Source organism: Sphaerodactylus townsendi, linkage group LG07, assembly GCF_021028975.2.
Source record: "Sphaerodactylus townsendi isolate TG3544 linkage group LG07, MPM_Stown_v2.3, whole genome shotgun sequence".
NCBI lineage: Eukaryota > Metazoa > Chordata > Lepidosauria > Squamata > Sphaerodactylidae > Sphaerodactylus > Sphaerodactylus townsendi.
The window spans coordinates 118,652,491-118,679,990 of record NC_059431.1 but is presented as its reverse complement, the minus strand read 5'-3'; the positions used below and the strand labels follow the sequence as shown (position 1 = coordinate 118,679,990).

Sequence of the window (27,500 nt, the reverse complement as noted above, 5' to 3'; positions counted from 1 at the left end):
ACCACGCTCGAACTCAGCTCGATTCCAGTAAAGTGCAGAATCTCTGGTGCCAGGAGTCCCCCATTCAGCCAATCACAAACGGCGCACAATTTCCGGTACCAACGTAAGCAGCCAATCAAAAAACGCCACCTTCGTCCCTCCATTCCTGTGACAGTTTTTTTAATAACGTGTGTGGGGATAGACGGAACATGGCCGTAGAACAGTAGCCAATCAGAACGGAGCAGCGAAGAGGCACAGGATGATTCCGCCCTCTGAGCTGGGTTAAGCTGGTTGCAGTGCAGAACAACAATGGCTTCGACCTAGGTTAGTACCCTTCTCAGGGAACTGGGTCGAATCTATTTTACTCGTGTGCGGAATTGCCCTGAGAGAGTTCTGAAGAACTGTGACTAGCCCAAGGTCTCCCAGCAGGAATGTAGGAGTGTGGAAACACACCTGGTTCACCAGATAAGAGTCCGCCACTCATTTGGGGAAGGAGTGGGCAATCAAACCTTGTTCTCCAGATTAGAGCTCACCTGCTCTTAGCCACCATTCTGGATCTCAGACATGTCTTTGCCTGAGACTCTGAGAAAACTGCGAGCCTAGTGAGTTGGCAATACTGACCTAGATAAACTATGGGTCAGGCTCAGTATAAAGCAACCACCTACCTTCAACAAAACTATGAAACAGATGAAGCTGGGAAATTGTGTCTGGCTCAAAACCATCTGAACTGTCAGTCCCTGTCTGACATTCTAATCCTGGCTGTCACTAAAAATGCCCCGCTTGCAGAATTATGTTTTCATATATTTCAACAAGGGCATGTGCAAACTGAAAGCATGTAGGCTCGAAACATTCAACTGTCACCCATTTTCAATGCCTTTTAGCAATCGTCTGCAATTTACAAGTAATTTACAAAGTAAAATCCAGTTGCAAAGTGGACCGAAAGTGCATTGTTCAGCATGTGTAAAAGCACTCGTTAGACACTGTTAGACTGGACACAGTGTGTAACACACTTCTCTCTGCAAAACACCTCTGAAGATGCCGGCCACAGATGCAGGCACAATGTTAGGAACAAGATCTACCAGACCATGGCCACACAGCCCGGAAAACCCACAACAACCTCTTATCAGACACATTCTCCTCTAGTCCACTACTGCCCTAGTCTGAATGGCACCTCTCCGCCAAGATATTAGGCAAAGGACAGTAGAGACGTCAGGGATGTATGGTTCTCAATACAGCTGTAGGAAATGTTGGGAGATTCGAGGGGCGGTGCTTGGGGAGGGTGGAGTTTCAAAAGGATATGACGTCACTTCTGCAAGACATGCCACAAATTTCCCCTCCTCTCTGTGGGAAACGTTTAGAGCATAGGTGTCAAACTCACGGCCCTCCAGATGTTATGGACTACAGTTCCCATCATCCCCTGCCAGCATCATGCTGGTAGGGGATGATGGGGATGATGGGAATTATAGTCCATAACATCTGGAGGGCCGCGAGTTTAACACCTGTGGTCTAGAGTATCACAAGGGAAGCCATTTTTCCTCGCTCTCCTCAATTTCTCAAGGGCAAGAGACTGAGGCTGGGACAGATAATCCCCTGCCAGGGCGGACAACGGGGAAGCCGGCTACAAGAACAGACTGTGGGGCTTTCTGCATGCAAAACCTGTGCTTTATCCTCCATATTTCTTCCCTGCTTACATATCTCAGGGCAATTGCTGTTAAAAGTATAAATGCCCTCTGCAAACTCTTTCCCACTCATAATCCCATCTCTTGAAGCATGACTGAGAAGCTACATAGGATGGAACATATTTAGTCATTAAAATAAAATGGAGGAACATCTGATTCAAAAATAAGGGTTCACCCCCAAAAAGGAACCAGCAAGCCATGGGGCTACTTAAGATATTTACAGGGGTGTTTATGTTACCGCTGCTGCTCGGGTAACAATAAGTGATTTCAGCTCAGCAACTTAATGAGGCGCAGGAAGCCAACGTTCTTCAAAGCAAAAGGATTTTATTTGCAAGTGATGGTCAAAGCTCGGGCAGGAGAATCGCGCTCTTGCAACCCAGTGCAAGAACTTTTATTCCCAAACTTCAAAGGGGCAAAGGGGCAGGTAAAAGGGGAGGTGAGGGGGCAAGTCCCTCACCAAACACTAATAAGAAAACAACAATACAAAAGCAAGATACAGTTACAACTTCTGAATGGGATCTCGCAATGGTGCTGAAGGGAGAGCAGATAACAGTCCATTCAGGAAATCTAGGTGGGCTCGCTACCGCACCCAGCTATCTTCTTTATCAGATGGCTGTTTCCTTCAGTAATGCCCTGAGGTTCCCGCTCCTCATCTTTACAACAAAGAAAAGTTCAAACTGTCCAATGGTGGTCCCTGCACATCTTCCAACGGCTGGGGACCTCTGGGTGCTGGCAACAGATTTGATTTGCAAGTCCAAAGGGGGTCTTTTGTCTTTGCTAAGGAGTCGGCTGGGTGTTGGTCTAAGCTGCATTCCAGAGCCAACTTCCTTTGTCCCCACATCAGCCCCTTGCTTGCGGCTACTGCTTTTTTGCTAACAGAATTACTACCTCCCTCAAAAAAAAAAAATACCATTTCTAAACTTAAACATTAGAGAAACCTTAAGGGATAAACACATATAGGCAAGACTTTCCTAAATTAACAATAACAAAACCTTAAACTAACTGGAGAGCCTAGTCCAGTGGTGGCGAACCTTTGGCACTCCAGATGTTATGGACTACAATTCCCATCAGCCCCTTCCAGCATGGCCAATTTGGCCATGCTGGTGGTGGGGGGGGGGGGGGGTGGGGGGGGGGGGGGGGGAGGTGGGGGGGGGGGGGGGGGGGGGGGGGGGGGGGGGGGGGGGGGGGGTGGGGGTGGGGGTGGGGGTGGGGGGGGGGGGGGTGGGGGGGGGGTTGGGGGGGGGGGGGGGGGGGGGGGGGGGGGGTGGGGGGGGGGGGGGGTGTGGGGGGAGGGGGCGGGGGGGGGGGGGGGGGGGGGGGGGGGGGGGGGTGGGGGGGGGGGGGATTGGGGGGACGGGGCGGGTGGGGGGGGGGGGGGGTGGGGGGGGGGGGGGGTGGGGGGGGGGGGGGGTGGGGGGGGGGGGGGGTGGGGGGGGGGGGGGGTGGGGGGGGGGGGGGGTGGGGGGGGGGGGGGGTGGGGGGGGGGGGGGGTGGGGGGGGGGGGGGGTGGGGGGGGGGGGGGGTGGGGGGGGGGGGGGGTGGGGGGGGGGGGGGGTGGGGGGGGGGGGGGGTGGGGGGGGGGGGGGGTGGGGGGGGGGGGGGGTGGGGGGGGGGGGGGGTGGGGGGGGGGGGGGGTGGGGGGGGGGGGGGGTGGGGGGGGGGGGGGGTGGGGGGGGGGGGGGGTGGGGGGGGGGGGGGGTGGGGGGGGGGGGGGGTGGGGGGGGGGGGGGGTGGGGGGGGGGGGGGGTGGGGGGGGGGGGGGGTGGGGGGGGGGGGGGGTGGGGGGGGGGGGGGGTGGGGGGGGGGGGGGGTGGGGGGGGGGGGGGGTGGGGGGGGGGGGGGGTGGGGGGGGGGGGGGGTGGGGGGGGGGGGGGGTGGGGGGGGGGGGGGGTGGGGGGGGGGGGGGGTGGGGGGGGGGGGGGGTGGGGGGGGGGGGGGGTGGGGGGGGGGGGGGGTGGGGGGGGGGGGGGGTGGGGGGGGGGGGGGGTGGGGGGGGGGGGGGGTGGGGGGGGGGGGGGGTGGGGGGGGGGGGGGGTGGGGGGGGGGGGGGGTGGGGGGGGGGGGGGGTGGGGGGGGGGGGGGGTGGGGGGGGGGGGGGGTGGGGGGGGGGGGGGGTGGGGGGGGGGGGGGGTGGGGGGGGGGGGGGGTGGGGGGGGGGGGGGGTGGGGGGGGGGGGGGGTGGGGGGGGGGGGGGGTGGGGGGGGGGGGGGGTGGGGGGGGGGGGGGGTGGGGGGGGGGGGGGGTGGGGGGGGGGGGGGGTGGGGGGGGGGGGGGGTGGGGGGGGGGGGGGGTGGGGGGGGGGGGGGGTGGGGGGGGGGGGGGGTGGGGGGGGGGGGGGGTGGGGGGGGGGGGGGGTGGGGGGGGGGGGGGGTGGGGGGGGGGGGGGGTGGGGGGGGGGGGGGGTGGGGGGGGGGGGGGGTGGGGGGGGGGGGGGGTGGGGGGGGGGGGGGGTGGGGGGGGGGGGGGGTGGGGGGGGGGGGGGGTGGGGGGGGGGGGGGGTGGGGGGGGGGGGGGGTGGGGGGGGGGGGGGGTGGGGGGGGGGGGGGGTGGGGGGGGGGGGGGGTGGGGGGGGGGGGGGGTGGGGGGGGGGGGGGGTGGGGGGGGGGGGGGGTGGGGGGGGGGGGGGGTGGGGGGGGGGGGGGGTGGGGGGGGGGGGGGGTGGGGGGGGGGGGGGGTGGGGGGGGGGGGGGGTGGGGGGGGGGGGGGGTGGGGGGGGGGGGGGGTGGGGGGGGGGGGGGGTGGGGGGGGGGGGGGGTGGGGGGGGGGGGGGGTGGGGGGGGGGGGGGGTGGGGGGGGGGGGGGGTGGGGGGGGGGGGGGGTGGGGGGGGGGGGGGGTGGGGGGGGGGGGGGGTGGGGGGGGGGGGGGGTGGGGGGGGGGGGGGGTGGGGGGGGGGGGGGGTGGGGGGGGGGGGGGGTGGGGGGGGGGGGGGGTGGGGGGGGGGGGGGGTGGGGGGGGGGGGGGGTGGGGGGGGGGGGGGGTGGGGGGGGGGGGGGGTGGGGGGGGGGGGGGGTGGGGGGGGGGGGGGGTGGGGGGGGGGGGGGGTGGGGGGGGGGGGGGGTGGGGGGGGGGGGGGGTGGGGGGGGGGGGGGGTGGGGGGGGGGGGGGGTGGGGGGGGGGGGGGGTGGGGGGGGGGGGGGGTGGGGGGGGGGGGGGGTGGGGGGGGGGGGGGGTGGGGGGGGGGGGGGGTGGGGGGGGGGGGGGGTGGGGGGGGGGGGGGGTGGGGGGGGGGGGGGGTGGGGGGGGGGGGGGGTGGGGGGGGGGGGGGGTGGGGGGGGGGGGGGGTGGGGGGGGGGGGGGGTGGGGGGGGGGGGGGGTGGGGGGGGGGGGGGGTGGGGGGGGGGGGGGGTGGGGGGGGGGGGGGGTGGGGGGGGGGGGGGGTGGGGGGGGGGGGGGGTGGGGGGGGGGGGGGGTGGGGGGGGGGGGGGGTGGGGGGGGGGGGGGGTGGGGGGGGGGGGGGGTGGGGGGGGGGGGGGGTGGGGGGGGGGGGGGGTGGGGGGGGGGGGGGGTGGGGGGGGGGGGGGGTGGGGGGGGGGGGGGGTGGGGGGGGGGGGGGGTGGGGGGGGGGGGGGGTGGGGGGGGGGGGGGGTGGGGGGGGGGGGGGGTGGGGGGGGGGGGGGGTGGGGGGGGGGGGGGGTGGGGGGGGGGGGGGGTGGGGGGGGGGGGGGGTGGGGGGGGGGGGGGGTGGGGGGGGGGGGGGGTGGGGGGGGGGGGGGGTGGGGGGGGGGGGGGGTGGGGGGGGGGGGGGGTGGGGGGGGGGGGGGGTGGGGGGGGGGGGGGGTGGGGGGGGGGGGGGGTGGGGGGGGGGGGGGGTGGGGGGGGGGGGGGGTGGGGGGGGGGGGGGGTGGGGGGGGGGGGGGGTGGGGGGGGGGGGGGGTGGGGGGGGGGGGGGGTGGGGGGGGGGGGGGGTGGGGGGGGGGGGGGGTGGGGGGGGGGGGGGGTGGGGGGGGGGGGGGGTGGGGGGGGGGGGGGGTGGGGGGGGGGGGGGGTGGGGGGGGGGGGGGGTGGGGGGGGGGGGGGGTGGGGGGGGGGGGGGGTGGGGGGGGGGGGGGGTGGGGGGGGGGGGGGGTGGGGGGGGGGGGGGGTGGGGGGGGGGGGGGGTGGGGGGGGGGGGGGGTGGGGGGGGGGGGGGGTGGGGGGGGGGGGGGGTGGGGGGGGGGGGGGGTGGGGGGGGGGGGGGGTGGGGGGGGGGGGGGGTGGGGGGGGGGGGGGGTGGGGGGGGGGGGGGGTGGGGGGGGGGGGGGGTGGGGGGGGGGGGGGGTGGGGGGGGGGGGGGGTGGGGGGGGGGGGGGGTGGGGGGGGGGGGGGGTGGGGGGGGGGGGGGGTGGGGGGGGGGGGGGGTGGGGGGGGGGGGGGGTGGGGGGGGGGGGGGGTGGGGGGGGGGGGGGGTGGGGGGGGGGGGGGGTGGGGGGGGGGGGGGGTGGGGGGGGGGGGGGGTGGGGGGGGGGGGGGGTGGGGGGGGGGGGGGGTGGGGGGGGGGGGGGGTGGGGGGGGGGGGGGGTGGGGGGGGGGGGGGGTGGGGGGGGGGGGGGGTGGGGGGGGGGGGGGGTGGGGGGGGGGGGGGGTGGGGGGGGGGGGGGGTGGGGGGGGGGGGGGGTGGGGGGGGGGGGGGGTGGGGGGGGGGGGGGGTGGGGGGGGGGGGGGGTGGGGGGGGGGGGGGGTGGGGGGGGGGGGGGGTGGGGGGGGGGGGGGGTGGGGGGGGGGGGGGGTGGGGGGGGGGGGGGGTGGGGGGGGGGGGGGGTGGGGGGGGGGGGGGGTGGGGGGGGGGGGGGGTGGGGGGGGGGGGGGGTGGGGGGGGGGGGGGGTGGGGGGGGGGGGGGGTGGGGGGGGGGGGGGGTGGGGGGGGGGGGGGGTGGGGGGGGGGGGGGGTGGGGGGGGGGGGGGGTGGGGGGGGGGGGGGGTGGGGGGGGGGGGGGGTGGGGGGGGGGGGGGGTGGGGGGGGGGGGGGGTGGGGGGGGGGGGGGGTGGGGGGGGGGGGGGGTGGGGGGGGGGGGGGGTGGGGGGGGGGGGGGGTGGGGGGGGGGGGGGGTGGGGGGGGGGGGGGGTGGGGGGGGGGGGGGGTGGGGGGGGGGGGGGGTGGGGGGGGGGGGGGGTGGGGGGGGGGGGGGGTGGGGGGGGGGGGGGGTGGGGGGGGGGGGGGGTGGGGGGGGGGGGGGGTGGGGGGGGGGGGGGGTGGGGGGGGGGGGGGGTGGGGGGGGGGGGGGGTGGGGGGGGGGGGGGGTGGGGGGGGGGGGGGGTGGGGGGGGGGGGGGGTGGGGGGGGGGGGGGGTGGGGGGGGGGGGGGGTGGGGGGGGGGGGGGGTGGGGGGGGGGGGGGGTGGGGGGGGGGGGGGGTGGGGGGGGGGGGGGGTGGGGGGGGGGGGGGGTGGGGGGGGGGGGGGGTGGGGGGGGGGGGGGGTGGGGGGGGGGGGGGGTGGGGGGGGGGGGGGGTGGGGGGGGGGGGGGGTGGGGGGGGGGGGGGGTGGGGGGGGGGGGGGGTGGGGGGGGGGGGGGGTGGGGGGGGGGGGGGGTGGGGGGGGGGGGGGGTGGGGGGGGGGGGGGGTGGGGGGGGGGGGGGGTGGGGGGGGGGGGGGGTGGGGGGGGGGGGGGGTGGGGGGGGGGGGGGGTGGGGGGGGGGGGGGGTGGGGGGGGGGGGGGGTGGGGGGGGGGGGGGGTGGGGGGGGGGGGGGGTGGGGGGGGGGGGGGGTGGGGGGGGGGGGGGGTGGGGGGGGGGGGGGGTGGGGGGGGGGGGGGGTGGGGGGGGGGGGGGGTGGGGGGGGGGGGGGGTGGGGGGGGGGGGGGGTGGGGGGGGGGGGGGGTGGGGGGGGGGGGGGGTGGGGGGGGGGGGGGGTGGGGGGGGGGGGGGGTGGGGGGGGGGGGGGGTGGGGGGGGGGGGGGGTGGGGGGGGGGGGGGGTGGGGGGGGGGGGGGGTGGGGGGGGGGGGGGGTGGGGGGGGGGGGGGGTGGGGGGGGGGGGGGGTGGGGGGGGGGGGGGGTGGGGGGGGGGGGGGGTGGGGGGGGGGGGGGGTGGGGGGGGGGGGGGGTGGGGGGGGGGGGGGGTGGGGGGGGGGGGGGGTGGGGGGGGGGGGGGGTGGGGGGGGGGGGGGGTGGGGGGGGGGGGGGGTGGGGGGGGGGGGGGGTGGGGGGGGGGGGGGGTGGGGGGGGGGGGGGGTGGGGGGGGGGGGGGGTGGGGGGGGGGGGGGGTGGGGGGGGGGGGGGGTGGGGGGGGGGGGGGGTGGGGGGGGGGGGGGGTGGGGGGGGGGGGGGGTGGGGGGGGGGGGGGGTGGGGGGGGGGGGGGGTGGGGGGGGGGGGGGGTGGGGGGGGGGGGGGGTGGGGGGGGGGGGGGGTGGGGGGGGGGGGGGGTGGGGGGGGGGGGGGGTGGGGGGGGGGGGGGGTGGGGGGGGGGGGGGGTGGGGGGGGGGGGGGGTGGGGGGGGGGGGGGGTGGGGGGGGGGGGGGGTGGGGGGGGGGGGGGGTGGGGGGGGGGGGGGGTGGGGGGGGGGGGGGGTGGGGGGGGGGGGGGGTGGGGGGGGGGGGGGGTGGGGGGGGGGGGGGGTGGGGGGGGGGGGGGGTGGGGGGGGGGGGGGGTGGGGGGGGGGGGGGGTGGGGGGGGGGGGGGGTGGGGGGGGGGGGGGGTGGGGGGGGGGGGGGGTGGGGGGGGGGGGGGGTGGGGGGGGGGGGGGGTGGGGGGGGGGGGGGGTGGGGGGGGGGGGGGGTGGGGGGGGGGGGGGGTGGGGGGGGGGGGGGGTGGGGGGGGGGGGGGGTGGGGGGGGGGGGGGGTGGGGGGGGGGGGGGGTGGGGGGGGGGGGGGGTGGGGGGGGGGGGGGGTGGGGGGGGGGGGGGGTGGGGGGGGGGGGGGGTGGGGGGGGGGGGGGGTGGGGGGGGGGGGGGGTGGGGGGGGGGGGGGGTGGGGGGGGGGGGGGGTGGGGGGGGGGGGGGGTGGGGGGGGGGGGGGGTGGGGGGGGGGGGGGGTGGGGGGGGGGGGGGGTGGGGGGGGGGGGGGGTGGGGGGGGGGGGGGGTGGGGGGGGGGGGGGGTGGGGGGGGGGGGGGGTGGGGGGGGGGGGGGGTGGGGGGGGGGGGGGGTGGGGGGGGGGGGGGGTGGGGGGGGGGGGGGGTGGGGGGGGGGGGGGGTGGGGGGGGGGGGGGGTGGGGGGGGGGGGGGGTGGGGGGGGGGGGGGGTGGGGGGGGGGGGGGGTGGGGGGGGGGGGGGGTGGGGGGGGGGGGGGGTGGGGGGGGGGGGGGGTGGGGGGGGGGGGGGGTGGGGGGGGGGGGGGGTGGGGGGGGGGGGGGGTGGGGGGGGGGGGGGGTGGGGGGGGGGGGGGGTGGGGGGGGGGGGGGGTGGGGGGGGGGGGGGGTGGGGGGGGGGGGGGGTGGGGGGGGGGGGGGGTGGGGGGGGGGGGGGGTGGGGGGGGGGGGGGGTGGGGGGGGGGGGGGGTGGGGGGGGGGGGGGGTGGGGGGGGGGGGGGGTGGGGGGGGGGGGGGGTGGGGGGGGGGGGGGGTGGGGGGGGGGGGGGGTGGGGGGGGGGGGGGGTGGGGGGGGGGGGGGGTGGGGGGGGGGGGGGGTGGGGGGGGGGGGGGGTGGGGGGGGGGGGGGGTGGGGGGGGGGGGGGGTGGGGGGGGGGGGGGGTGGGGGGGGGGGGGGGTGGGGGGGGGGGGGGGTGGGGGGGGGGGGGGGTGGGGGGGGGGGGGGGTGGGGGGGGGGGGGGGTGGGGGGGGGGGGGGGTGGGGGGGGGGGGGGGTGGGGGGGGGGGGGGGTGGGGGGGGGGGGGGGTGGGGGGGGGGGGGGGTGGGGGGGGGGGGGGGTGGGGGGGGGGGGGGGTGGGGGGGGGGGGGGGTGGGGGGGGGGGGGGGTGGGGGGGGGGGGGGGTGGGGGGGGGGGGGGGTGGGGGGGGGGGGGGGTGGGGGGGGGGGGGGGTGGGGGGGGGGGGGGGTGGGGGGGGGGGGGGGTGGGGGGGGGGGGGGGTGGGGGGGGGGGGGGGTGGGGGGGGGGGGGGGTGGGGGGGGGGGGGGGTGGGGGGGGGGGGGGGTGGGGGGGGGGGGGGGTGGGGGGGGGGGGGGGTGGGGGGGGGGGGGGGTGGGGGGGGGGGGGGGTGGGGGGGGGGGGGGGTGGGGGGGGGGGGGGGTGGGGGGGGGGGGGGGTGGGGGGGGGGGGGGGTGGGGGGGGGGGGGGGTGGGGGGGGGGGGGGGTGGGGGGGGGGGGGGGTGGGGGGGGGGGGGGGTGGGGGGGGGGGGGGGTGGGGGGGGGGGGGGGTGGGGGGGGGGGGGGGTGGGGGGGGGGGGGGGTGGGGGGGGGGGGGGGTGGGGGGGGGGGGGGGTGGGGGGGGGGGGGGGTGGGGGGGGGGGGGGGTGGGGGGGGGGGGGGGTGGGGGGGGGGGGGGGTGGGGGGGGGGGGGGGTGGGGGGGGGGGGGGGTGGGGGGGGGGGGGGGTGGGGGGGGGGGGGGGTGGGGGGGGGGGGGGGTGGGGGGGGGGGGGGGTGGGGGGGGGGGGGGGTGGGGGGGGGGGGGGGTGGGGGGGGGGGGGGGTGGGGGGGGGGGGGGGTGGGGGGGGGGGGGGGTGGGGGGGGGGGGGGGTGGGGGGGGGGGGGGGTGGGGGGGGGGGGGGGTGGGGGGGGGGGGGGGTGGGGGGGGGGGGGGGTGGGGGGGGGGGGGGGTGGGGGGGGGGGGGGGTGGGGGGGGGGGGGGGTGGGGGGGGGGGGGGGTGGGGGGGGGGGGGGGTGGGGGGGGGGGGGGGTGGGGGGGGGGGGGGGTGGGGGGGGGGGGGGGTGGGGGGGGGGGGGGGTGGGGGGGGGGGGGGGTGGGGGGGGGGGGGGGTGGGGGGGGGGGGGGGTGGGGGGGGGGGGGGGTGGGGGGGGGGGGGGGTGGGGGGGGGGGGGGGTGGGGGGGGGGGGGGGTGGGGGGGGGGGGGGGTGGGGGGGGGGGGGGGTGGGGGGGGGGGGGGGTGGGGGGGGGGGGGGGTGGGGGGGGGGGGGGGTGGGGGGGGGGGGGGGTGGGGGGGGGGGGGGGTGGGGGGGGGGGGGGGTGGGGGGGGGGGGGGGTGGGGGGGGGGGGGGGTGGGGGGGGGGGGGGGTGGGGGGGGGGGGGGGTGGGGGGGGGGGGGGGTGGGGGGGGGGGGGGGTGGGGGGGGGGGGGGGTGGGGGGGGGGGGGGGTGGGGGGGGGGGGGGGTGGGGGGGGGGGGGGGTGGGGGGGGGGGGGGGTGGGGGGGGGGGGGGGTGGGGGGGGGGGGGGGTGGGGGGGGGGGGGGGTGGGGGGGGGGGGGGGTGGGGGGGGGGGGGGGTGGGGGGGGGGGGGGGTGGGGGGGGGGGGGGGTGGGGGGGGGGGGGGGTGGGGGGGGGGGGGGGTGGGGGGGGGGGGGGGTGGGGGGGGGGGGGGGTGGGGGGGGGGGGGGGTGGGGGGGGGGGGGGGTGGGGGGGGGGGGGGGTGGGGGGGGGGGGGGGTGGGGGGGGGGGGGGGTGGGGGGGGGGGGGGGTGGGGGGGGGGGGGGGTGGGGGGGGGGGGGGGTGGGGGGGGGGGGGGGTGGGGGGGGGGGGGGGTGGGGGGGGGGGGGGGTGGGGGGGGGGGGGGGTGGGGGGGGGGGGGGGTGGGGGGGGGGGGGGGTGGGGGGGGGGGGGGGTGGGGGGGGGGGGGGGTGGGGGGGGGGGGGGGTGGGGGGGGGGGGGGGTGGGGGGGGGGGGGGGTGGGGGGGGGGGGGGGTGGGGGGGGGGGGGGGTGGGGGGGGGGGGGGGTGGGGGGGGGGGGGGGTGGGGGGGGGGGGGGGTGGGGGGGGGGGGGGGTGGGGGGGGGGGGGGGTGGGGGGGGGGGGGGGTGGGGGGGGGGGGGGGTGGGGGGGGGGGGGGGTGGGGGGGGGGGGGGGTGGGGGGGGGGGGGGGTGGGGGGGGGGGGGGGTGGGGGGGGGGGGGGGTGGGGGGGGGGGGGGGTGGGGGGGGGGGGGGGTGGGGGGGGGGGGGGGTGGGGGGGGGGGGGGGTGGGGGGGGGGGGGGGTGGGGGGGGGGGGGGGTGGGGGGGGGGGGGGGTGGGGGGGGGGGGGGGTGGGGGGGGGGGGGGGTGGGGGGGGGGGGGGGTGGGGGGGGGGGGGGGTGGGGGGGGGGGGGGGTGGGGGGGGGGGGGGGTGGGGGGGGGGGGGGGTGGGGGGGGGGGGGGGTGGGGGGGGGGGGGGGTGGGGGGGGGGGGGGGTGGGGGGGGGGGGGGGTGGGGGGGGGGGGGGGTGGGGGGGGGGGGGGGTGGGGGGGGGGGGGGGTGGGGGGGGGGGGGGGTGGGGGGGGGGGGGGGTGGGGGGGGGGGGGGGTGGGGGGGGGGGGGGGTGGGGGGGGGGGGGGGTGGGGGGGGGGGGGGGTGGGGGGGGGGGGGGGTGGGGGGGGGGGGGGGTGGGGGGGGGGGGGGGTGGGGGGGGGGGGGGGTGGGGGGGGGGGGGGGTGGGGGGGGGGGGGGGTGGGGGGGGGGGGGGGTGGGGGGGGGGGGGGGTGGGGGGGGGGGGGGGTGGGGGGGGGGGGGGGTGGGGGGGGGGGGGGGTGGGGGGGGGGGGGGGTGGGGGGGGGGGGGGGTGGGGGGGGGGGGGGGTGGGGGGGGGGGGGGGTGGGGGGGGGGGGGGGTGGGGGGGGGGGGGGGTGGGGGGGGGGGGGGGTGGGGGGGGGGGGGGGTGGGGGGGGGGGGGGGTGGGGGGGGGGGGGGGTGGGGGGGGGGGGGGGTGGGGGGGGGGGGGGGTGGGGGGGGGGGGGGGTGGGGGGGGGGGGGGGTGGGGGGGGGGGGGGGTGGGGGGGGGGGGGGGTGGGGGGGGGGGGGGGTGGGGGGGGGGGGGGGTGGGGGGGGGGGGGGGTGGGGGGGGGGGGGGGTGGGGGGGGGGGGGGGTGGGGGGGGGGGGGGGTGGGGGGGGGGGGGGGTGGGGGGGGGGGGGGGTGGGGGGGGGGGGGGGTGGGGGGGGGGGGGGGTGGGGGGGGGGGGGGGTGGGGGGGGGGGGGGGTGGGGGGGGGGGGGGGTGGGGGGGGGGGGGGGTGGGGGGGGGGGGGGGTGGGGGGGGGGGGGGGTGGGGGGGGGGGGGGGTGGGGGGGGGGGGGGGTGGGGGGGGGGGGGGGTGGGGGGGGGGGGGGGTGGGGGGGGGGGGGGGTGGGGGGGGGGGGGGGTGGGGGGGGGGGGACCCCCCCCCACTGCCCCATGCCCCCCGTGTTCCCCCCGCACTCGCCCACAAACACACATCCCACGCTCCCCCTACCATGGGCTGCCCCCTCAATCCAGCCCTACCAGGCTACTCCTTCAGCCTGAAGGAGCAGCCTGGTGGGACGGAGTCAAGGGGAGTGGGTGGGGGCGACTCTCCACCCCCCACATGACCAGCTGGCGTGCGCCCAGGGATATGTGACCCCACATGTCCCCTTGAGCGCTCCACCTCTGTAAGTGCCACTTTGTCCAGCTGGTTCAGGACTGAGGTCTAGTTCTCAGGAAGGTGGTCCATTTCCACCTGGCTTGGAGCCCTTCGGATGCTGGGCAGAGGCAAGACTGAAACCTTCATTGTACAAAATAATCACACAGATAATGAGTGTGACAGGACAGCCAAAGGGCTGGGTGAGAATCCTGATAGAAATATTTTCTACATCCTACATGGGGGCGGGGGGGGGCGGGGGGCGGGGGGCGGGTAAGAACAAATATTCATTTCTGTCAGTTCCTATCTACAGTCTGCACAGAGACAGATTTGCCTCTTCTATGAAAACCTGGCATCAGTGTTCAAACACTCTCTTTAAAAAAAAGCTCCTTACAATTTAAAAATACCAAAAAAAAACCACCCAACGCTACAGCAAGGAAAATGGCAGCCTAGAACCTTCTCATTTGCCTGCCAATTTGTTAGCACAGCCAGTGTATTTGGGAGGGTTTTTTTTAACATTAGCTATCTTCCCAAGTCGACACACTCACATAAAAAGTCAACAAGGTCTCACCCCTTGGAGGTCGCCTTCCTGCTTGTCTGTAAGAATTCACCTTCGCGCCAAGATGTTTTTTCCTATGACTTCTGTGAAAAATCTTCCATACCTCCCAGGCCCTAAATATTCTGCATTTACACTTTTCCACAGGCTGGGAAATGGTTTCTGTTGTGGACACAAGACAGCAGAGTTACATGCGCTTGAACATTGCCAGTGTAAAGCATTTTTAAGGGTGAGACTGTACAATTCTCCTGCAGTTAGTGGGAGGACTCATGCTTTCTTCTCACTTACCATCTCACTACAAAAATGCCGTCCCTAGGGAGCTGTTCACATGGGGGGCGCAGCTGCATGGCAACAGAGCCGCCCTTGCTCCCCCCCAGTGGCGCGAAGCCACTGTTTCCCAACCTCGCTCCCCGAGAGAGGTTTTCTGGAAACAGCGGCTGGAAGGTGCCATCCCCCCCCCCTTTCCCGAACGACGTACCTTCCCTGCGTTCTTCCAGCGCGTCGCCCAAGCCTGGGGACATGCCCCCCCTGCCCTGCGACTCCAGAGCTGTTGCGCAGGGCAGGGGGGCATGTCCCCTGGCCTGGGTGACGCGCCGGAAGGTTGCAGGAAAGATACGTTGTTCGGGCGACAGCGCAGCGCTGCGCCGTCTTCCCTGCCCCTACCAGGACCGTTCGTGCGAACGGTCCCAGGGGGGGTTGTCGGCGTTGTATACGCCAACGCACCCCCGAGCGTGGCCATGCGGAAACGCCCAGAGATTTAAATGGGTTTAGCAGTTACTCACTCTGTCAAGATTTCTTATGGAATTGTTGGTTTGGTGTGGAACAGTAATTGGGCTCCTGGATCAGGGCCGGGCACTGGCAAGTTCAAAACTCCACGAAACTGAGTTAGTTTCATGGAGAGCATGCTCTCCAGTTAATTTACCTCACAGGAATATTGTGAGAATAACAGGGGGAAGGGAGGAGGATGCTCCTTGAAAGAAGGGCCTGGTGAAATGAAAGCCACTACTCGGTTGAGAAATACAATGGCGTACCTACGGGGGGGAAAGAGCGGCAGATGATCCAGGCACCATTTGCGTGAAGGGTCAGATGAAGGAGCACATTTGGGTCACCTGCCTCCCCTCCCCCCCCCCCAAAGGCCAGGCCAGGGGAACTTTTCTTGAAGCGCACCAAGGCTGGCAAGACAGTGGGGGAAGTGGCAAGACCAGGGAAGGAGAGCACCCTCTTTAGCCTTGTCTTCACCGCACTCTGTTGCCAACCTCCGCACCACTCATACAGAGAAAAGTCCCAATTTTAAAGGCACCGTTCCTTTAAAATTCACCTTACTTTGCTCCGTACAAGCAGCATCAAGGCTGGCAACACTCTGGGAATGGAGACAAGACCCCCGCCCTTTCCCTCCCTTGTATGCTGCCCCTCCCCCTCCCTCACTCCATATCCAGATGCTAGGCCCCCTCCTTCCCCCCTTGATTGCCACCCTTCGCTCCCTCCCCTTCCTCACTTCCCTTCCCTTGCATCCCACCCCTCCCTTCCCTCCCCCTTGCATGCCCTCAGTGTCTCACCCATCTACTCAAATAAAAGTTTGTTGGATTTTTTTGCAGGTGTTTGTGTGTGCGCGCGCGTGTGCGTGTGTAACAGGGACGCAGGAGGAGTTTTGCGGGAGGGAGTTCAGCTGGGGGCTGGGCACGGGGTGTGGGGAACAGTGCCTGGGGCTTGTAAAGGTTCGCCACTGGATAAATAGCTTTGTGAAGGGATCTCTCACAGAAAAAACGTCTGCCCAAAACATAAGTTCCTGCTCTTGTCTCAGGGAAACCATATGCTACTATGAATCCGACAAGAGGTTTGCTGTGTGGGTCCAGTTCAAAGAATACGTTTTCTCCGCACACTTGAGAAAGACAACCAGCATGGGGTAGTGCTCAGAATGTTGGACTAGGATCTGAGAGACACCGGTTCAAATCCCCACTCCGCCATGGAAGTTCACTGAGCAACCCTGAGCCAGTCATGCTCGCTCAGAATAGCCTATCTCACAAGGTTGCTCTGAGGACAAAATGGCGGACAAGAGAGGACGTCATCACCTTTGGGGGAAAGAAAAAGAAACCCAAAATTCAGCTCTGCACATTTAGAAATTCCCCCCCAAAATCTTTCATGGGCTTTCCGTTTTTCTTCCTGACCTACAATCATATATCTGACTTTGTTTGCTCCCAAGCATCAAAATATTCCTCTTCGCAGAAGCCAACCCTCGCATAATTTAGATGTGTGAGGTTGAAGGCAGGGTGTCAGCCGGGAGCTAGCGAACCCTCCTTTGGTTTCAGCTACTGTCTAAATCTTTCTCTCGCACACAATGGTGAGCTGACTATTGATAAATCCATTTTTTGTTTCTTTGTTCGTGAGGTACAGCCCTTCCCCTGCTTATTTTGTTACTGTGACACCGCAGCACTCGTTCCTGAGGGGTGACCGAGTTTCCCTGTTGCAGCAAAAATAAACAAGAGTTCAAGATTTGTTTCCAGTCAGCCTCGTCAATGTCAGCGCACCCTGAAGTGGAATCGCTGCTCGGGGGACTGGATTCTGGCGGGACCGCTGCTACTGACCCCCAAGTCACACAATTCCTCTGAGGGCTGCACTCAGGACTTTCCAAGGATTGTGAGGCTTTCCGCACCTACCCTTCCAGCCGCATGAGCTACCAGTCGCTGCTAGAGAATAGCACATAGGTCAATGATGGCGAACCTATGGCACGGGTGCCAGAGGTGGCACTCAGAGTCCTCTCTGTGGGCACGCACACACAGAGTTGTCATGTGGGGGGTGGAAAATCAACCCACACACACACACACGCACACACATCTAGGCAGGCCTGGGCCACTAAGCACGATGTGCACGCACCGCAGTGAGTAGGGAGGACTTGGCTGGCAGGCCTGGTGCCTGTGCTCTGGGTGGCTGCTGGCAGAGGAAGCAGTGATGCTAGAGAGGTACAGAGCTGAGCGCGTGGGACTTGCTGGAGGCTACAGCAGGCTGACCCCTTCTCGCGCGGGTGGGGTGGAGGAAGAGGGAGCCAACCCGTTTTTTCTAAACTAAAACCTCAGTATTCAGGTTAAATTGCCGGGTTGGCACTTTGCGATAAATAAGTGGGGTTTGGGTTGCAGTTTGGGCACTCGGTCTCAAAAAGGTTCGCCATCACTGACGTAGGTGGTTCACAAAGCATCAGCCTTTGTGGTGGCCGTGGCACCCCCAGCTGAGCTAATCACCCAACAACCCGGAGGAACCAGACCAGATTCTAGCATAAACTTTCACAGACAAGACTCCACTTCGTCAGGTGCAGGTAGTGGGTCAATTCCTGGTAACGTTTACATAAAAGATTATGAATAAATAATATTTTTCTTTTTAAAAAAATACAAATAAACGTGTGTCAAGCAAGGACCCGCCGACAAAATGGACTCTGCCACAGCTGATGACCTTGGCCCCTTCCGCACATGCAGAATAATGCACTTTCAATCCACTTTCGATGCATTTTGAAGTGGGATTTCACTGTGCGGAAGAGCAAAATCCACTTTCAAACATTTGTGAAAGTGGATTGAAAGTACATTATTCTGCATGTGCAGAAGAGACCCTTGTTTGTCTTTAGGGTGCCACATTATCAGAAAAATCTATGACCTCCAGGCGTGAGCAGAAGGGCCTTTGGGGTCTCAGAAAGAAATGCTTCCCAGAAACAGATGCACGACTAACAACATGGGCCTGAAGTGGACCTATGGAGCGGAGTGTAAGACAAAGGCTGGTTGAATATAACCCAATGACCAAACATGTCTGGGTTGCAAACAAACGCTGGTTCAAAGTAGCAGATAAAATATTGTGTGGGATACTACGATGGGGGAAGGATTCAGTCATGTCGCTGCCTGGAGCCTGCTGCAGTCCAGATCAGGGGTCTTCAAACTATGGCCCTCCAGATGTTCATGGACTACAATTCCCATCAGCCCCTGCCAGCATGGCCAAATGGTAGAGCTCATGGGAATTGTAGTCCATGAACATCTGGAGGGCCATAGTTTGAAGATCCCTGGTCCAGATGAAATGGTACAGACCAGCTTGCTCAGAGGCTTAGTAAGGGCAGCAAGTCAGGAAGAAACACCATTGCATCTCTTTTTTTACTTGTAATCTAGCACAGTGCGGCAGAATTCAGCTGCTGAATAACACTGGTGGGGGAGGGTGGAAATCGAAAGATTCGAGGCGCTCACTGACTTTACGTTACCAGAAACATACCGTGCTAACATGGAATCCCCCTGACTGCCTGTACATTTCCAGACACGGTCTTACTTTTAAAGCCCACTGACTGAGGCGAGGATGCTCACAGAGCTGCTGACTTCCCCGAGAACCTGCTTGTTAGTCTAAATTTTCCACAGAGGCCTGGCTGAGTGTTTGCCCCCACTTTCAGGCCAGGACTACCAGGAGCCAGGCCCCTCGACCACCTTTCCCTGGGGCTGCTAGTCTACTCGTCTGGCACTCGTCCGCCAGATCCAGCTTTCCAGGCCAGGCAGAAACTGTTCCCTTCGCTCAGGCTGTCTGTTGTGTGGTAACACATGTACCTGCCTTCTACTGAGCTTGGGGGCTGCAACCTGCGGCTCTCCAGATGTTCATGGACTACAATTCCCATCAGCCACTGCCAATTGGCCATGCTGGTAGGGGCTGATGGGAATTGTAGTCCATGAACATCTGGAGAGCCGCAGGTTGCAGACAGTGGTGGGATCCAAAAATTTTAGTAACAGGTTCCCATGGAGGTGGGATTCAAACTGTGGCGTAGCGCCAATGGGGCTGGGCGGGGCACGATGGGGGCGTGGCCGGGCATTCCTGGGCGGGGCATTCCTGGGCGGGGCATTCCTGGGCGGGGCTGTGGCAAGGACGCAGCCGCTGCGCCAGTCCTTGGGCGGGAAACGAATGCACGCAGGCGCAGGCTGCCAGGCACGCCGGTGCACCTCCTGCTAGACTGCTTCAAGTTCTGCGCGCGACTGCTGAGAGGAGGGGCGTAACTAAGGCAAAAATCACGTGGCAAAATCACCCATTAGTAACCCCCTCTCGGCACACACAAATAATTAGTAACCTACTCTCGGGGACCTGTGAGAACCTGCTGGATCCCACCTCTGGCTGCAGACCCCTGAGACCCTTGGTCCATCAGGGTCTCAGGGAGGGTCTTTTCACATCCCCTTTTCCCTGAGTCTTTTACCTGGAGGTGCCGAAGACTGAATCTGGGCACTCCTGCATATGCCAAACAGGTGTTCAGCCACTGAATTCCAGCCCCGGCCTGATGGATGATGGGAGCAGAGATTCTGTTGCATGTGTCGAGGGACAGCCTATCAAGATTCTGCGTGATGGTTATTGGTTTTCATGAACTTAACAATATTTACTATTGATTTGGGCTCATGCCACTTATTTAAATAATATTGATTGTGACCTGCGTTGGTGACGGTTTTCTCTCAGAGTCACCTTAGAAACTATCTGGTTGGGTTTTATTGTGCAAAATATACACTGTTACAAAAGAAACCCTGGAAAAGTAATAACTATGGAAATGTCCACCCTCTTCAAAGAGGTGGGAAATAAATTTCTGTCTTCCGTTGAAGACAAGATCACAGATAAATAAGGGAGATTAAGCAGGGGGGGATTTGTGCGGCTAACCTAAGGGCCCAGAAAGAACAAGCAATGCTGTTAATCTTTTATGCAAATTATACAGGTCTTTTTGTCTCTTTAGAAAACCCCTTGCATTTACTGCTCATTACCAAACAAACGTCTGGGGCCATTCCTGCTATTTACTTCTTTCCCATCAAGTCACAGCTTATACCAGTGATGGCGAACCTTTTCGAGACCGAGTGCCCAAATGGCAACCCAAAACTCACTTATTTATTGCAAAGTGCCAACACGGCAATTTAACCTGAATACTGAGGTTTCAGTTTAGAAAAAACGGTTGGCTCTGAGGCGTTGCGTTACTTGGGAGTAAGCTTGGTGAAGCAACCGTGCAACGCTTTGAATGGATGAATCACGACCCTAGGAGGGTTTACTCAGAAGCAAGCCCCATTGCCAGCAACTGAGCTTACTCCCAGGTAAAGGATTATGCTTTAGTTCTTCCCATGAAAATCAGTGGGGTTTTCCATCCCCCCCCATGACAAACTCTGTGCGCGCGTGCCCACAGAGAGGGCTCTGAGTGCCACCTCTGGCACCCGTGCCATAGGTTCGCCACCACTGGCTTATACAGAGTGACCCCCAGAGGGTTTTCTAGGCAAAAGATGCTCGGAGGGTTATTGTCGTTGCCTGCCTCTGCATAACCACCCAGGACTTCCTCGATGGTTTCCCGTCAAATTATGAACCAGGGCCAACTCTGATTAGCTTTCAGGTCAGGACAGGTTATTTACTTAGCAAGTTACCCGAGTTTTAGAGCTGCAATGTACCCATTGCAGCAGTGGCGCAGCACTGGAGCAGCAGTGGCGTAGGAGGTTAAGAGCTCGTGTATCTAATCTGGAGGAACCGGGTTTGATTCCCAGCTCTGCCGCCTGAGCTGTGGAGGCTTATCTGGGGAATTCAGATTAGTCTGTACACTCCCACACATGCCAGCTGGGTGACCTTGGGCTAGTCACAGCTTCTCGGAGCTCTCTCAGCCCCACCTACCTCACAGGGTGTTTGTTGTGAGGGGGGAAGGGCAAGGAGATTGTAAGCCCCTTTGGGTCTCCTGCAGGAGAGAAAGGGGGGATATCAATCCAAACTCTTCTTCTTCTTCTACCCCTTTGTCTATCCCCCATCACTTTTTCCAGAAAAACAACTTGTTCAAAATGATAAAAAATATGCATAAGAAAGACCGGGCAACCCTTTTAGGGTATACTGTGGCATATCGAAAAACTACAATAAAAGGGAAATTAGCAGAACAACTGACACGAGGGTCAATCCATGGACTTTAAGCAAGTTGAAGTCATAATGCAATAACAGAGCGTCCCCTGATTTCAGCAGGGCTTGAAACGTGTCCAACTTCTTCACGGCGGCTCTCATAATTCTCACCGTAAATAATTCACTGCAGCTTTATTTTCCCCACGGCTACCTTCCCCCCCCCCTTCCAAATTAAACACAAATCCATGTTGCACAGCCAGGTTATACCATATCTTGGGGGAAGCAGGGAGAGTCGGTGGCTGAATGTCAAAATCACAACAGCAACCTAGCAACCACATATATTTAAAAAAGGTTTGTGTGTTTTATGCGTATCCGTGTGCCAGGAATAGCTGGAGCAGATCTATTCTTCCATTCGTAATCCGAAAAATGTGAAAAGGCGACGGGAGACACTCCAGCTGCCGATCTATTTCGGAGGGTCCAAATTGCCTGTCAGATGCCACATCAGTAAATATGAAGCCTTAACAGACTTTTTAAAGCTCGGTATCGTGGCTTCCAGAATGCAGTGGCATTTTAAGCACATTCTACGTTCTTCACAGCGATACGCAAAACCTGAAGGGGATGGAAGGGCCCAATAAATAACAGTTATGATAACCCCCCCAGCCGAATACTTTGGAGTAGGTTCCCCATTAAGAATTTCTCCAAGAAGAAGTCCTGATTGGGAGGCCCGATCTCGCCAGATCTTGGAAGCTAAGCAAGGTCAGTCCTGGTTAATACTTGGATGGAAGCCCACCATAGTTGCTGTGAAAAGACAGGCGGTGGCAAACCACCTCTCAAGACCTTCTGCCTTGAGAACCCAACAGGGTGGCCATCAGCTGCTTATGACTGGATGACACATTCCACCCAACATTTTCCTGCCTCTTCCTTTGCAATCTTTCCACATTTGGTTTAAGCTGGTCTGGTTCGGGTCTGAGTCGGCAAGGAAATAGTTAGGAAGCAAAGCTGCTGCCTTCAACGTAACTCTTGAGTAGAACAGCAGAATCAATACTACTCATGCTAAGAGGGCAGTAAAGATCTACTCACCAGGGGCACAGCTACAGAAAATGGTGCCCAGGACAAGAACTGAAATTGCCCCCCTGCCCCCCCCCCAATCTGACAGTTCTTCCTATCTTGGAACCGGGGCCCAGGTCTACCGCTACTTTCCATCTGTGTAACCAACTCTCCAGGGGGCTGGTCTACCTGCCCTTAAGCAGTATTGGCAGTCGTGGCCTTCATGGAGGTCAGGTCTACCCACTGCTTTCAACCATGGGTAGACCAGCTCTTTGGAAAGCTTTCCTACCCACCTTTAAGAAGAGTCAGTAGGCCTGGCCTCTGTGGAGGCCAGATGTATCCGCCACTAGTGGGTAGACCAGCCCTCCAAGTGGAAGCTTCTTGCTTTGTAAAGGGGCAACCTGGGTGCCCCTAGGCTGGTAGCTCCTGGGGCTCACACCCTGGCTTGCCCCACCCTAAATATGCCTGTGCTACTCATTCATCCCGTGGTAAGAGAGGTACCAAGATCACAAGTGGAATTTTCCCACAGTCTCACACATACCAGTTTTCGCGGGAGTCGGACCACATGCTCTCTCAGCCACTAGTGCAGTGGTGGCGAACCTTTGGCACTCCAGATGTTATGGACAACAATTCCCATCAGCCCCTGCCAGCATGGCCAATTGGCACTAGTTTTTAAGGGCTGAGGGGGTACACACCGAGTGATTGATGCGCAGGCTACAAGAACTGGCCGACAGTTCAAGAGAATCAAGAGGTCGGGATGAGAACAGCCAGCAAAGCAAATTCACATGCAAGCGTTCAAAGCAATAATCTCAAGACTAACTGGGCTGCCTTCTTGAAGGTGATTTCCTCTTTATGTGTCTGTAAACTGACCCCAAGGCGCTTACAGCCATTCCACCAAGGCGCATCGAAGGCAAGGGAGTTGCCTTCCTCTGCAAAGTGTTCCTCGGTGGTCTCCCCCCCCTCCCCAAGTACTAATCTTGCTTAGCTTCCAAGATCTGACAAAACTGGGTATACCATGTTGGCTTTTCTCCAGTGGTGGGATCAAACATTTGAGGAGCAGCAGTGGCGTAGGAGGTTAAGAGCTCGTGTATCTAATCTGGAGGAACCGGGTTTGATTCCCAGCTCTGCCGCCTGAGCTGTGGAGGCTGATCTGGGGAATTCAGATTAGCCTGGGCACTCCCACACACGCCAGCTGGGTGACCTTGGGCTAGTCACAGCTTCTCGGAGCTCTCTCAGCCCCACCTACCTCACAGGGTGTTTGTTGTGAGGGGGGAAGGGCAAGGAGATAGTAAGCCCCTTTGAGTCTCCTGCAGGAGAGAAAGGGGGGATATCAATCCAAACTCTTCTTCTTCTTCTAACAGGTTCCCATGGTGGTGGGATTCAAACTGTGGCGTAGCGCCAATGGGGCTGGGCGGGGCACAACAGGGGCATGGACGGGCATTCCGGGGTGGGGCATTCTGGGGTGGGGCTGTGGCAAGGATGCAGTTGTGTGCGCTACTGCTGAGAGGAGGGGTGTAACTAAGGCAAAAATCACGTGGCAAGATCACCAATTAGTAACCCCCTCTCGGCACACACAAATAATTAGTAACCTACTCTCGGGAACCTGTGAGAACCTGCTGGACCCCACCTCTGCTTTTCTCCCTTATTTACTTTTCTACCCCAACTGGAAACAGATCAAGCAATAGGAGGGGGGGCGGGGTAATCCCTTTCCTTAATAAATCAGATTTGGAAATTCAAGATACATTTGCAGAATTTCAGGAAAGCTGTGTTAGAGGCAGACTCGGTCAAATTGTCAGCGTTGTGGTTTTGTGCAGCTGCTGCCTTTGCTTTATTGGAGAGAGTTGCATTCTTAAGAGTAGTGGCGACGTACAACTTGTGTGAGGGAGATCAGGTGGCACAGCACAGCTGGACGGACAGATCACTACCAAATGTTTGAGCCGAGCTCAGCCGGCTTCGCCACTCAGCACCTCAGCAGAGAGTGGAGAGATGGAAGGGCTCGGGCCCCTTCCGCACACGCAGATTAATGCACTTTCAAACCACTTTGACCATTGTTTGCAAATGGATTTTGCCATCCTGCACGGTAAAGTCCAGCTGCAAAGTGAACGGAAAGTGGATTGAAAGTGCATTATTCTGCGTGTGCGGAAGGGGCCTCAGTCTGTGCATCAGGAAGGCTGTGCACCCATCCAGTACATCACAGGTGTCAAACTCGTGGCCCTCCAGATGTTATGGACTACACTTCCCATCATCCTGTGCCAGCATCATGCTGGCAGGGGATGATGGGAACTGTAGTCCATAACATCTTTGACACCTATGCAGTACATGGTGAGGCACCTTCACTCTCTAGATGTGCAGAGAACTGCAGCCCAAGAGCTTTAGAAACTTGGCACCGTCCCGTCCAAATCAATGGGGTATGTTATTGGCAACTAAATTAAGCTATGTTTCTTTTGATGAAGCTTAAGCACAGCCAGATTTCTTAGAACAGGATCAAAATGTCCAGACCTAGAACCTGGGGGCATAAAAGGGCAATCTGAAGATCGTTTCGGGGAAAGTCGTGCTGGTCTGAGGCAGAACAGCCTGGTTTGGTTGCAGTGGAGACGAACAAAGTTTTTGGGGTATGATTTCTGAGTCTCAAGAGCTCGAGCCCCTAAAATCACATTGGTCCCTGAGGTGCAACTGAATCTAGCAGTGCTTTCCTGGGAGTAGACTTCAGAAGGATTTTAAGAACATAAGAACATAAGAACTAGCCAGCTGGATCAGACCAGAGTCCATCTAGTCCAGCATTCTGCTACTCGCAGTGGCCCACCAGGTGCCTTTGGGAGCTCACAAGCAGGAGGTGAAACCAATGGCCTTCTGCAGCTGTTGCTCCCGAGCACCTGGTCTGCTAAGGCATTTGCAACCTCAGATCAAGGAGGATCAAGATTGGTAGCCATAGATCGACTTCTCCTCCATAAATCTGTCCAAGCCCTTTTTAAAGCTATCCAGGTTAGTGGCCATCACCACCTCCTGTGGCAGCATCTTCCAAATACCAATCACACGTTGCGTGAAGAAGTGTTTCCTTTTATTAGTCTTAATTCTTCCCCCCAGCATTTTCAATGGATGCCCCCTGGTTCTAGTATTGTGGGAAAGAGAGAAAATTTTCTCTCTGTCGACATTTTCGAGCCCATGCATAATTTTTATAGACTTCAATCATATCCCCCCTCAGCCGTCTCCTCTCCAAATTAAAGTATGAGTTAGGCTTGCTTGGGGCTTCTCTACAAAAAATACTAAACTGGAAGTCAAATCCGCTGAAATCAGCGGCAGTTTTGCATCCAAATTAAGCAAAATTATATATTTTAAATATATATATAAAGCCTCCTGACCTTCAGCTCCCTTCTGCATTAGGGTGTGGGGATTTCCACTGGGCTGTGCCCATGTGCTTTTCGGAGTTCTTGCAGAGGGAACTTGATGCCAGGGAGCCACCAGGCCTCCACCCGGAGCTACACGTTCGGGAAGTTCAAACCCGCATGCTTCCATGGAATCTTCCGAACAACAACTCCACACCGAGCCACAAGGAGTTTGCAATGCAGAAGGGGGAAGAGGGCTACCCCAACTGGCTCCGTGTGAATTTTACCTAGCTGATTTTGTGTAGGAAGGAGTATAGGACAGTGATGGCGAACCTTTTCGAGACCGAGTGCCCAAATTGCAAACCAAAACCCACTTATTTATCGCAAAGTGCCAACACGGCAATTTAACCCAAATACTGAGGTTTAAGTTCAGAAAAAACGGTTGGCTCTCAGGCATGCGTTACTCGGGAGTAAGCTTGGTGGCAGTCAGCGGCTTTGCTTTGAAGCAACCATGCAATGCTTTGAATGGGTGAATCACGACCCTAGGAGGGTTTACTCAGAAGCAAGCCCCATTGCCAGCAACCAAGCTTACTCCCAGGTAAAGGATTGCGCTTTAGTTCTTCGCGTGAAAATCAGTGGGGTTTAACAGCGCTTAACAGGGTTACCTACACTGCTTCCCCAAAACTAGGTCTTAGGTTTAATGCTAATAATCTCCCTGAAATAATTACACTATTATCACATGACGAACTCTGTGCACGCGTGCCCACAGAGAGGGCTCTGAGTGCCACCTCTGGCACCCGTGCCATAGGTTCGCCACCACTGGTATAGGAGAACGAGAGGGAAGGAGAGGTTCCAATCAAGCGGGGGAAAAGGGTGTTGCTTGAAAACGCAGCTAATTTTGCTGCCGAAAGCCCACATCTACACAGACAAGCATGCGGAGACTGTTCAAGGCACGGGTGGGTTTGAATGATTTGAGTCTATGAGCATTCTCAGCCCCTCACACTTTACCGTTGAAATCACCTTCCTTTTCGGAGGGCTGTTAAAAATGAACACCAAACTTGGGACTCCCCCCCCCCCACCCGCACCCTTTTCTAAAACCCAAATGCATTCTGTTTTACGAAATCCAACATGTCTGACTGCCATCTGGTTGAAATGGATGCTATTCCCTTACTGGATCGCTGGTACCGTTTTCCCGGCTGCTGCATCCATTTTGTTTACCGACGATTGACAAGCTCGTCTGTAACTTTGTCACGGCCTACAAAATTTTCTTTCAGCGTTATCAAATCAACAAGGGGGCTAGGAAGGGTTCGGGGAGCTGGACGCAAGCCTGACGGGGCATGAGGAGGACAATCTAATTGGAAAGTTTATCATTAGTGAAGCCATGTTTTGTCTTTACCCTGCCTGGGTCAAGGCGACAAACGCCCGGCACAAGAAAAACCAATCAGACTCATGGGCACCAGCTAGCCTTTCTTGGGTTTTTTTCCCAACATCCATCCAACCTCTGTTCTGACAGGCCTTCTCCTGGAACTGGTGCTTGATGGTGCTCACCACGTTCAGAGCATCAAGGAACTGCTCTACAGCTTACCCTACCACTAGAAAAAGTCCATGCCGTTGAGACCAGCAAGTCTGGTGAGGAGGCCACACAGCAAGAAACCAAGAGTGGAAACAACTGAACAGTCAAAAACCCTTTCTGGGTGTTCCACCTCATGTGGACATCAAACACCTTCAGAGGACAGAAGCTCAGTCAGGACTAAGAGTCCGGGTGTCCGAAGGGGCCCATTCACAAGGAAGCGTGCACAAGCCCGTGAACTCTCTGAACTCAGCGAGACCTCCTCCTGCCATCAACGCCAGCCGTATCTGGTTGCACACCTGCAACCCAACACCCTTTTCTTGCAAACAAGTCCCATGGAGCTGGGGGGGGCGGGGGAGGAGAGTATTCCACAGCAAAAGTAACCCGGGGCCAAGGTAAGGAGAACCGTTTCACACAGTGGGCCACTGCCTGGCCGTCTTGGCTGACAACCACAGTAGCCAACCCCACCCAGCCTTTGGGGAACGGGACCCAGGACTACTCGGAGTAGGGGGAAGACAACACACGTGGATTTCCCCATGTGCAGCTTGGCTATGTCTGTCTGGGGGGGGATCTCTGCCTGAAGTGCTGGGGTGGGGGGGCTTTCTCAGAAGTCCTACACGGAAGACGCTCCTGCGGGGCGGACCGGCCCTTGGACCCTGCGGGGCGGACCAGCCCTTGGACCGGCGGGGCAAGTACCCATTGGGGCCACTGATGGCCAGGAGGTGCCAGCCAAGTCCAGCGGCCTTGGGAGCGCCACAGGGGGCCACCGGCCGTGCGCCCCCCCTCCTGCAGCCAGGCCAGGTGGGCAGTGGGGGGGCGGGGCGCGCCTTACCTTCTCCTTGCCCCCGCAGTGGCAGCAGACCGTCCACAGGTACTTGAGGGTCCTCCAGAGGAGGATGATGAAGAGTCCCCCGAAGAAGGTGACCATGGAGGAGGCCAGGAAGGCCCACCACATGCGCTGCCCAGTGTCGCACGGCACCTCCATGGCCATGGGGATGATGAGCGCCTTGGCCGGCGCCGACGACGAGTCCGCGTTCAGGCTGCTCCCGCCGCCGCCGCCGCCGCCACCGCCGCCGCCGCCTTGGCCGCCCGGGCCGGCGCTGATGGGGCTGCTCATCCTCACGTTGCCGCCGCCGCCGCCGCCTCCCGAGTAGTAGCCGCCGCTGCTGCTGCTGCTGC

The 27,500-nt window shown here is 66.4% G+C and overlaps 1 protein-coding gene across 1 annotated transcript in view; it reads right to left on the bottom strand.

Annotated features, from left to right (window-relative positions):
• KCNMA1 (potassium calcium-activated channel subfamily M alpha 1) overlaps positions 1 to 27,500 on the bottom strand; it is a 657,488-nt gene that overhangs the window by 629,822 nt on the left and 166 nt on the right. Inside the window, exon 1 of the mRNA XM_048504456.1 lies at positions 27,154 to 27,500. This exon is cut by the window's right edge and continues 166 nt beyond it. Within this exon, the coding sequence (XP_048360413.1) occupies positions 27,154 to 27,500 (347 nt within the window). The remainder of the gene's footprint in view (positions 1 to 27,153) is intronic.